Genomic DNA, 12,108 nt, shown 5'->3' with positions numbered 1-12,108 from the left:
ATGCAGGGGACACGGGTTCGTGCCCTGGTCTGGGAAGATCCCACATGCCGCGGAGCAACTAGGCCCGTGAGCCACAACTACTGAGCCTGCGCGTCTGGAGCCTGTGCTCCACAACAAGAGAGGCCGCGACAGTGAGAGGCCCGCGCACCGCGATGAAGAGTGGCCCCCGCTCGCCGCAACTGGAGAAGGCCCTCGCACAGCAACAAAGACCCAACACAGCCAAAAATAAATAAATAAATTTTTTTTTTAAAAAAAAGAATACATATTATATTGCATTTATATGAAATGTCCAGAATAGGCAAATCCATAGAGACATAAAACAGATTAGCTGTTGCCAGGGATTGGACGGGTGGGGCATAGAGAGTGACTGTTAATGGGTAAAGGGTTACTTTTGGGGGAGTGATGAAAATGTTATAAAATTAGAAAGTGATGATGGTTGCATAACTCTGTGAATATACTAAAAAGCAATGAACTGTACACTTTAAAAGGGTAGATTTTATGTTATGTGATTTATATCTTAATAAAACTGTTTAAAAAAACAAACAAACCTATAATAAAAGCTTTTTTTTTTAAAGTAAAACTTGAACTAGGATAAGGAAGCAAAGTAAGATTTGTACAGGAGGAGAAGAAGGTAGGGAAACTGTTCCAAGTAAAGAGAATAGCATGAATTGGGGCTCAAATATGGAAATGTACATGGCATGTTCAAGGAATAAATTATAATGTATGTTTGTATAGGGAAGTAATGGTAATTAATGCCAGTGATATCTACAGATAGGAAAAGACGATAACTGTGTACAGGAAAATACTGGACTAGAGAGCTCTGAACTGTAAACCAAACCTATCTAATGAAATTCTAACGCATGCTAACTGATATGCCTAAGTAAAATAAGGAAGCCCAGGACATACACTTTTTGATTTTATATAGACATAAGCAAGATTAAAAATAACTGAACAACTTCTAAGAAGTGCCTCTGGTTTCTATTCTGTAGGTTAGAAGTATCAAGTATCAAATATCAAATAAGACGATGAACAAACGACTTAACTTTCGATAGTAAACTTACCAGATCTTCAGGAGTTGCCCGATGAACGGTTAGATCAGTTACAGTGTTCTGCAAAAAAAAGATGGACTTTCTTTAAAAAGCAAAAGGTTTCTTACAAAATATTAGTATATGCTGAATTTTAATGGCTGAAAACGGATTCAAAATCCTGAGACCAAAAAGTCTTTCCTTGAGAATTAAATTCTCAATTTAAATATTAACATGGATTACTTTTAGGTGTCTTGTAGAAAATAACTGACTATTTTTAAGTGTCTCACAGAAATTAAGCACTAAATTCACCAAGCAAGCATACATTATATTAAAATAATGAAAACAACCAGGTAGTACATAATTCAAAACGAGTTAGTTTAACTAAAGTTATAGTTTTCAAACTATATTTCATGGAACAAGGCAACTCTAAAGATTCCTAAAATATAAAGTGTGATCACTACAGAGAGGTTCAATTTGTGCCCATGCCAACACCTTAAGCATAGAACCTATCATAACGAGAGACAAATTTTGAGGGTATTGTATAATTTCATAAAATGTGAAAACAGTCACTCAAGTAAAAGGGCACTAAACCAAATGGCAGGGCTTCCACATTGCACAACTCCAGGTGGTTCCGTTGATATCACAGGCATGTAAATAGTGCCCCTTGGAATTGTGCAGTGCACAACTTGCACAGCTCTGAGTAGCAGCCCTGCAATTTGGTCCTTTCCAAAATGACTTCAGCCATTGTGTTATACAGATTTGATAAGGCGGGAAAAAAAGCAATGTAGAGTTTTAATTCTAAGAGAAATACAGAGAACTGAGCCTAGTGAAATAGCTTCTGATGTATTCAAAGACTTAACCTTTGGGCCACAGTTTGTATTTAGCTCGTCTTTTATATACTAAAACTGTTATTCCTTCCATATTGATTTAGAAAAGTACAAGATACAACGGTAAGATCATGAGAATTGGTTTTTTTTGTTTTTTGGGGGGTTTTTCTGGCCATGCCACATGGCTTATGGGATCTTAGTTCCTCGACCAGGGATTGAACCTGGGTCCTCAGCAGTGAAAGTGCCAAGTCCTAACCACTGGACCACGAGGGAATTCCCGAGAATTGTTTTTAATAATCATAATAAAAATTCAGGCATATAAGTAATATGCTTGGAATTAGTTTTCATGGGAGAAAATATAATTTCATTTATACTACTATTGCTTAAAACTACAGTTGACTCTTGAACAACATGGGTTTGAACACAGATCCAATTATGTGTCGATATTTTTCAACACATACTACAGTGCGACACGATCCACAGTTGGTTGAACCCATGGATGCAAAACCACAGATACAGAGAGCCAACTGTAAAGTTATATGTGGATTTTCGACTGTGCAGAGGGTCGGTGCCCCTAACCCCCATGTTGTTCAAGGGTCAACTGTATTTTCTTCTGAAATTGCCTTTAAATCTAATTTACAAGCCATTTCAGAAAATGCCTCAGTATTTTCATCAAAACAGTATTATTCAGTTGAGCTCTCCTTCCTCATTTACCATTCACACCAAATGACCTATAACTCCTTTCAAGTTCTATCTACCTTCAAATAACAAAGTTTTTTCCACCACTGGAGATAATATCAAGTAAATGAGGAAGGCTCTGAATGCAATTTCAAATAATGGTTTTCAATTATGTTTTGAGCAACAGCAGCATATCAAAATAAATATGGAACTTCCCAAAGTAACCACTCTGAAGGGCACAACTTATGTTATCATGTGCATTTTTTCACCTTTTAATCAGTATCATTACCTTAGAGTCATATCCTTATACTATTTTATAGCCAATCACATGGCAACAAAGCAATCTAAACATAGAGAAATCCCCCTGCCCCACTTTCTAAGGCTGTCAGTTTGCCCAGGATACCTGGCTAAGGTGGTTGGCCACAACCCAGAAGATTCTAAGTCCAAAAGAATCCCTAAGATCCAAACTAGTCCCTGACCAGTTAATCTTCACAACAGAAAGTAAAAGTACCCAAAGTCTCATGGTCCAAACCAAAGTACCCAGCTCCAAAAGATAAAAATCCCCTTGATAATACCAACTGGTACTCAGGGTAGGAGCCAGGGATCATGTCTCAGATACCTGAGACCTGTCTTACATCTTACGAGAACCTTTGTACCGAAATTGACAAATCTCTGGAGATGAGCAAAAAACAATTCGAGGGGTAAGAGAGCAAGGATCACCCACTTTTTCAGTCAAAAATGCCACTCACATGATTATGATATCACAGGTTGCTATGGGCAAATCTAAAATATGTACCAAAAAATTTCAGACTTCAGGTTAACTAGAGTTGCCTTAAAGCAGTGAGTTTTCAAAGTAGAGGTAGGGGGACTTTTTAAAAACACACTCCCCACTCACTTAAGATTTCAGTTCTTAAAAAGAGGTAGAGCTATAGCCTCAGCATGCATATTGTTTAAAAACTCCCCAAAGGCATCTGCTCTTCCCTCCAAGACCTAGGATATTGGATTGGCCAAAAAGTTCATTCGGTTAAAGAATACGTTGTTCAATAAAGTTCTTGGTGAAAATGAAAAATGTCTTTTATTTTTACTTAAAACGAAACAAACGTTTTGGCCAACCCAATAACATGCCCAGAAACCAATTCCACCGTATCGCATGCTAAGCCCCATTCAGAGCACCATCCTGAGTGACTAAGGTCATGTCATCACATTTATTCCTTCCATGTAATGTTATACTGTGTATTATCCCACCTAGACTTACATCCCATTCTTGCTTTACTGACATTTTCTTCTTCTTTACTTTCAGTGCTTTCCTTCCTCCTCCATGGGGACCGTAACGGTTCACTCTGACAAATGACATCTAGGAGTAATAATCATATCAAATTTTAAAAATACATGAAAAACTAATAATTAATCATCACCAGAGAGGGAAAAAGATATCTAAGAAAATAAATTTTAAAACATCAGAAGAGAACTTTAAGTATAATGAAAGGAACAGGCTACCAAAAGACTTGGTTCTTTCACTTCACAATGATTAGAAAGTTGATACTGATAACTATGATAAAAGAGGTTTCAAATCAACAAATTAAATATATGTGATTAATAAAGAACCCTAGGAATGAAGCAAGTATGACCTAAAGCAGAGATCTATCTGACAGCAGTCATAAGCATTGTCACCTGTTACACAAATTCGCCATGAATAGAGGAAATGTCAATCACATGTGAACAATATGAATGTAAGAGAAGGACAGCAAGAGATAGTTGGGGTTCTTTTTTAAGCATCTAACACTCAAAATCACTACCAGACACATACATACTTACCTTAAAATAAAGGTGGTTAAATTTTAGAGAATGAATGAGTTATGATACGATCTCTAGTATATTTTTCACATAATACTAAATGGGGGTGATTACTGATACTAAACTAGAATACGAAAATGGCCAACAGTTGCTTGGCACTTTTAAAATGCAATGCTAAGGACATTAGACTAAACATCATACAAAATTAGAAAAAGACTCACAGTGCCTGAACACTAGGATTTGAGGATACATATGTGATTTTTAAAAAGCAACACATATACATGACTCCAATTCCAGAACTTCTTTAACATCTAAATAATTACGGAACTTTCCAGCTGACCCCCTTACTCCAAATTATCCTAAAACAAAGACTCTAGTATTTTCCTTAAGTACATCTATTAAAAAAAATCATTTAGTCTACTGTGAATAAAGATGACTAAATGCAAGTATTTCTCAGGAATTGGCCCTCTGTCCTATAACTCTTAGCAACCACATTCATTCTTTAAGCATGGTATCTAATTTCAGAACGTACAGTCCAGCAAAGGAGATAAGTCACATACAAGTTAGAGAATAACATTTAAGTGTTATCATAGTGATGGTGATGATGGCGATGATGATGACAGTGGTGGTGGTTATAATGATGGAATTAGCTACTAAGTACTTTCTTCAAGCCAGGTACTACTCTAAACTCTTCCCATATATTATCTCCTTTAATCCTCACACTAATCCCATGAAGTATTTACTATTTGTTACTCATTTTACAGATGAGAAAACTAAGGGACAAAGAGTTAACTGACTGGGAAGGTCACACAGTAAATTGCAGAGCCATATGTGCCATTTTAAAAGATATGGAATGGAATAGAACCAAGAGTCCAAAACAAAACTTTAAACTTATGGTCAGTTTACATTCAACAAAGGTGCCAAGAAACAAGTAAATGGGGAAAGAACAGTCTTTTATAGCTACTTTATTTATTTATTTATTTATTTTTATTTTTGGCTGTGTTGGGTCTTCGGTTCGTGCGAGGGCTTTCTCCAGTTACGGCAAGTGGGGGCCACTCTTCATCGCGGTGCGGGGGCCTTTCACTATCGCGGCCCCTCCCGTTGCGGGGCACAGGCTCCAGACGCGCAGGCTCAGTAGTTTGTGGCTCACGGGCCCAGCTGCTCCGTGGCATGTGGGATCTTCCCAGACCAGGGCTCGAACCCGCGTCCCCTGCATTAGCAGGCAGACTCCCAACCACTGCGCCACCAGGGAAGCCCCAGAACAGTCTTTTAAAGTAATGGTGCTGGGACAACTGGATATCCATATGAAAAAGAATGAAGTAACACCCCCTACCTTACAACATGTAAAAAAATTAACTTAAAATGAATCACAGACTTAAATGTAAGAGCTAAAAGTACAAAACTCCTAGAAGATAACATAAGCATAAATTTTCACGAACCTTGGGTTAAGCAATGGTTTCTCAAAAATGACACTAAAAACACAAGCAACCAAAGAAAAAATAAATTGGACTCCATCAAAATTAAAAACTTTTGTGCTTCAAAGGACACCATCAAGAAAGTGAAAAGACAACCAAAAGAATGAGAGAAAACATTTGCAAATCATATATATAATAAGTTACTTGTATCCAGAATATATAAAGAACTCTTACAACTCAACAACAAAAAATCCAATTTTAAAATGGCTAAGGGGGCTTCCCTGGTGGCACAGTGGTTAAGAATCCACCTGCCAATGCAGGGGACACAGGTTTGAGCCCTGGTCCAGGAAGATCCCACATGCCGCAGAGCAACTAGGCCTGTGCGCCAAAACTACTGAGCCTGCACTCTAGAGTCCACGAGCCACAACTACTGAGCCCATGTGCCACAACTACTGAAGCCCGCGTGCCTAGAGCCCATGCTCTGCAACAAGACAAGCCACTGCAATGAGAAGCCCGCGCACCACAACGAAGAGTAGCCCCTACTCGCCGCAACTAGAGAAAACCCGCGTGCAGCAACGAAGACCCAATGCAGCCAAAAATAAATTTTAAATTTTTTTAAAAAAAGAAAGAAAAAATAAATAAATAAAATGGCTAAGGGATTTGAATACACATTTCCCCAAAGAAGATACTACAAATGGCCAATAAACATGTGAAGAGATGTTCAAGATCACCAGTCATTAAATGCAAATCAAAACCATAATGAGATATTACCTTACACCCACCAGGATGGTTATAATCAAAAAGATGTAAATAACAAGCTTTGGCGAGAATGTGGAGAAATTGGAATCCCCATATACCACTAGTGGGAATGCAAAATGGCATAGCCACTTTGGAAAACAGTTTGGCAGTTCCTAAAAAAGTTAAACACAGAGTTACTACTACATGACTCAGCAATTCTAGTCCCACATATATAGCAAAAAGAATTGAAAACTTATGTCCACACAAAAACTTGGACATGAATGTTCATAGCAACATTATTCTTAATAGACAAAAAGTGGAAACATCCCAAATATCCACTAACTGAAGAAGGGATAAATAAGATATTGTATATCCATATTCTGTAATATTATTTAGCAATAATAAGGAATGAAGTACTGACACATGCTACAACATGGATGAACCTTGAAAATATTATGCTAAGAGAAAGAAGCCAGACACCAAAGGTCATAAATTATATGATTCCATTTATATGAAATGTCCAGGATAGGCAAGTCCATAAAGACATAAAGTAGATTAGTGAAAATGTCCTGGAATTAGATAGTTGTGATGGTTGTAAAACTGTGAATATACTAAAAAACTCTAAACTGTATACTTTTAAAGGGCTAAATTTTATGGTCTGTGAGTTATATCTCAACAATGCTGTTATAAAAAAAGATATGGAAAAATATAATGGTTATTCAAAAAGGCTTTCTTATGTATTTTACTCTTTAACCACTTAGATCTTCGATTTACTTGGCAGAAACAAAGGGAAATCATAAAATGTCAGTATATCTAAATGATGAATTATGTATTCATTAAAATTATATTATGAAGAATGTAGGAAAGTACATAGAAAGTTCAGTGTAAAAAGTAGAATACAGAACTGCACATATAGTATATTCTCATGATGTTAACACACACACAATACTAATAAAGCACTTACCTGTGCTAAAAGCTTCACATTTAATCCCACAACCCGATGAGGCACATACTATCCTGAGACACACTAGAGCATAGTAGTTAAGAGTACAGTCTAAAACCAGACTGCCTGGGTTCACATCCCAGCTCTGCCACTAGCTGTAAAATGGAACTAATTAAATGCACAAGCTGCTCAGAACCCCTGCCCAGCACATACTAAGTTCTACTTAAGGATTACTAATGATTATGTCAGCAACAATTATTAACCCCCTTTCCCAAATGAGAAAACTGAGGCTTTTGGGATATTGCTCAAAGTCACAGAAATAATAATGCACAGAGCTGGGAGCTGACACTCAAAACCAGATCTGACTAATTATGACTAATTATAATAATGCACATTCTAGAAAACATTACTAGAATTAAGTTATCTCTGGTTGGTTCTATATTTTCCAAACTTTCTACGATGAACTCGTGTTACTCTTAAAATACTTTATTTCAAGTTATTTAAAATATTATACTTTTCCACCAGCCACAATTCTGAAAAACCGTCCCTGAATCTGAAGTACGCAAAGGTTAAGTTCACAATGGTGTAACAAAGCTGCTATCCTATCTCTGACTTTCCCTTCACCAACAAACTTCATGAAGGAGAGGCCTATTTCAGCACTTGTATTTACCAAGCCTCAGTTATACTTCAAACTTTTATAACACAGGAACCACCTATGCACTGAAAAGTGTTCTCTTGAACATCACCAGTAAAGGTGACCATGTTTTTCTTGACCAAAGATCAGACTTCGTGGTCTAACGAAGGGATTCTGTGCCATTTACAGGAACCAGGTATCATAAGGGAGCTATAGTTTACATGCTGAAATGTAAGACTATAAAGATAGTCTGATGGTTTACAGTGCCAAGATGTCAAATAATAAAATTAGCATAACCCAGAAAATCTAGGTTCATTGGGAGAAAATCTAAAATACTAATAGCTTCCTAATTGCTAAAATTATTGGTCCCTTATTTCTCAGGCCCTTTCCATCTCTAGAGACACCCACTCCTGGAAGCTCGCCCCTCCCTTGGCTTCCATGACACTCTTTCTCCTGGTTTCTCTCCTATTCTTTTCTCCTTTTCTTTTCAGGCTAAGACAATACTCACATACTACGTAATCAAGGATCTTCACTCAGTTCTATCCCAGTCTTCTTTTCTTTCCATTGGACACCCACTCTCTTTGTCCAATAATTGTTTTTGAGAGTCTACCACATGCCAGGCACTGGCCGGGCACTGGAGATACAATAGTAAACAAGTCTAACATGGCACCAGCTCTCATGGAGCTTACTTCCTAGATCACCAAGGGGAATTCACATCTTCCCTTAGTGATCTCACCTACTCCCTTGCGCAAAGCTATCCATGTACTGGGAACACAAACACACTGTGAAAGTTAGTCCCAAATCAAGGATGCGTACCTTTCCTCAAAACACCTAACACTCATTTCCAACTGGCTTCTGTGCACATCTCTCAAATATCTCAAATACTATGGCTAATATACAGCTTAGCATCCATGGCCCCTCCCCACCAATGTCTAGTTCTTGATATATAACTGGCTTGCTCAGTAAATGTCTGCTGAATAACCCTGAAGTACAGAATTACCTTTCTTCCAGTTGCTCCAGTTTAAAACCTTAGCATCACCTTCTCTCCCTTCTTGTCTCAAAGCTAATCAGATACCAGAATCTATTCATTCTTTCCCTCAAACATCTCTCTCATGTCCCCCTTTTTTCATCTTTACTATGAATGTTTTTGTCCAGGTTCTCATTATTTCCCCTAATTAATCTTCCTTTCACTCATTTGCTCGCCCACTTCATCAACCATCTATTATTTCAACAAGTATTTTGAAAGCACCTGCCAAGAGCTAGGCACCAGATACAGCAAGAAAAGTGGAATAACTCTGGACCCTCACAGAGCTTAGCTTGTCCGACCACAATTAAATAAGTAATTGCAATAAAAGGCTAACGTTGGAAGTAAATTCAGTGTCATAGAAATACCTAACTTACTCTACACAGTGAGAAAAGGCAACCTCCTCCTTCTAATTCCCCTAAAAATATTTAAGCTGAGAGCGGAACTATGACTAAAAGTTAGAAGCTGGGGAAAAAATGCTCCAGGCTGGGGTCGGGGGAGGGCACTTACAAAGGGTTTGAGAAGTTCAGTTTGACTAACAAAGATTTGAGAGGGTAGGAAGGCTAGAAAGAGGATAAAAAAGAAAGGCAGAGGCCAGATTATGGCCTTGTGAGCCACAGCAATTTGAACACTAACCTAAAGACCTATAGGAAGCCACTGAAGTGTTTTAAGCAAGGTCAGTTACGATGCGATTTAGTAAAACCACTCTGGCTAGTAGAAAATTGATCAAAGGGAAACAAGACCTCTTTCCAAACACTATCCCTCCAATCACTCCTACCCAGATATATGGATAGAGTATAGCTCTCAAAACTTTACTTCCTTCCTCAAAAGATTTTAACAGCGCTCCCCTGCAGAGAGGAATCCAGCTCAGCTCGGCACTCAGACACTCTCCCCGCTCCGCGCGGCCCAGCTGACCTTTCTTTGCAGTCATTTCTCCTCTCACATCTCCCACACATCCTAAAACAAAGCTCTCGCCTTCACATATAGTTCCAGCCGTTCCTTACGCTCTGCTTGGAACACCCGTCACACTTTCACTCCCTTTTCCACGGGGTTAACTCCCACTCACTCTTCAAAACTCATTCAGGCGGGCCTTCCTGATAAACCCTTTCCTAACCTTCAAATCGACTTAAATGACCCTCCCTGTCCCCAAGTACCCCGGGTAGTTTGACTCTCTCCCACGAGACCGGAAATTCCTTGAAAACTACATTAGGGCACCCCAATTTCTAGCTCTGCGCGTAAGTGCCCGAAAGCGGTGCGCACGCGCACACTCAGGATGCTCCTGGGGGAGCGCGCTAGACACAAACACACCCAGACAGGCATCGTGACACGCACACACACTCGCAAAACACATGGAGTCGCGGGTGCACTTTCTGTAGTAAGGATCCTCAACCCAGGCGCCTGGATCTCCAGGGAACAGAGAGGAAGACGCCACGACCGTTCGCCCCGCCCTGTAGCCCCGGTCCCTAAGATTCTGTGGGGCGGGCTACAGGCCTCCGCCCCGTCATCGCAACCTGCCTTGCCGTTTCCTGACTGCTGCCTCCACCACGACTAAAACTCCAGGCTCCAGAACCACCCAGCCGGCCACAAGTTAACACAGCCCGCCGCTTCCGGGATGTTGCCTAGGTTACCGGAGCCCCGCCCATTCCATTGCGTACATCCGGCGAGGCCAGTGTGCAGGCGCCTCCCAAAATCTGGCTTGCGCTATGAGATAAAAAGGCTCTTGGCGTGTCTTGCGTTGGCCGCTTGTCGGCAGGGTTCCGGGCATAGTTTTGGAGGGTAGGCATGTAGCATTAGCCAGGTTCTTGTGAATTCTCAGAAAGAAAGACGTTGCTCCCCACACCAAACTTCACATGTCACACTTGCTTTCACCTCTGTTTATTCAAAAATATTTATTACTACCTACCAATGTGCCACAGACTATGTTATATTCAGCGGAGTCTAAAAACAGGCAAAGTGCCTGGCCTCAGGAATCTTACTGTGTAATAGCAAACAGTTACCAACAATACAAATGTCAAATGAAAACTGTGACAAGTGCTAACAATTAGGCATACTAACTAGATACTAAACTTATAGGAATAATTGAATTACTAGGAAAGCTGAAAAGCAAGGATGAGTAAATTACCAGGGACGGATAAAGCTTTCCTGCAGAGGAAGCCACATATGCAAAGGTGTGTGGCAAGTGCAAGGGAGTGGAAAAAGTCCAGTACCTCTGGTGTTGGTGTAAGGAAGGCTGCCCTAATTGGGCGGAGCCAAGACAGGCATAGCTGTGTATCCCATGTTAAGATCTTCACAGAGCATTTCATTGGAAAACAGAGTTGCTCCAATAATACAACCTCCTTCAGGTCCCGGTTTTCTACTGTTAAGACACACCCATACATGGGCCAGCAAATACACATTCAACACCTTCTAGATGCAAAGAACTGCCTTCTAATAGTTTCCACTCTGATTGAGGAAGTTTGATGTAGTTATATTCAACGGTCAGTCAATATAATCATCCCCTGCATACATCTTCAACTCCCTGCCCCTCTCTGAGTTACTGAAAACATGGCAAAACCACAATCCTGGCTATTTCAACACTGTATTTACTAAGTGCCTGAACCTTTCCAGATGAAACTGGAAGGAGAAAAACACTCAGCCGTGCTGACTTTAAATTCATGATCACTAATTTTAAGTGGGTCTTTAAAAATGACTGAAGACCACAGTACCGTTCCCTGCTCTATTAATTCTCCTACCCTCCCAAATGACAACTTTATACCTTCTCTCGTGCTCAACATCTCTTCCTCTATCCTCAGTCTCAGCCAGTGACCTTGCTCCCTACTTCACTGACAACACTGAAGCAATCTGAAGAGAACTTCCATAAGCTCTCAGCACTAATTCAATCCTCCTATCAGCATCTTTACCCACCAACCTGCCTTCCAGAAGCTCAACAAAATCCAAACACAAACATGAAGAACATTACATCAAGGTACATAATAACCAAATTCAGTGGTAAAGAAAAAAATCTTAAAAGCAGCCAGAGGGAAGACA

General features: G+C 39.6%; 1 protein-coding gene across 7 annotated transcripts in view; it reads right to left on the bottom strand.

Moving 5' to 3' along the window:
* SPICE1 (spindle and centriole associated protein 1) overlaps window positions 1–12,108 on the bottom strand; it is a 204,793-nt gene that overhangs the window by 60,950 nt on the left and 131,735 nt on the right. For 3 of the 7 annotated variants that reach the window (XM_059921121.1, XM_059921119.1, XM_059921122.1), the window contains 2 exons: window positions 3,789–3,887; window positions 1,062–1,109 (listed from right to left, as the gene is read on the bottom strand). In XM_059921121.1, the coding sequence (XP_059777104.1) occupies window positions 1,062–1,109; window positions 3,789–3,887 (147 nt within the window). Of the gene's footprint in view, window positions 1–1,061; window positions 1,110–3,788; window positions 3,888–7,444; window positions 7,560–9,996; window positions 10,570–10,596; window positions 10,688–12,108 lie in introns of those variants that run through there. The other 4 variants (XM_059921118.1, XM_059921124.1, XM_059921123.1 and 1 more) reach the window with 3 other exon arrangements.

Source organism: Balaenoptera ricei, chromosome 4, assembly GCF_028023285.1.
Source record: "Balaenoptera ricei isolate mBalRic1 chromosome 4, mBalRic1.hap2, whole genome shotgun sequence".
Taxonomy (NCBI): Eukaryota; Metazoa; Chordata; class Mammalia; order Artiodactyla; family Balaenopteridae; genus Balaenoptera; species Balaenoptera ricei.
Note: the sequence above shows the minus strand (reverse complement) of the source record. Positions and strands in the feature narration are given on the sequence as shown.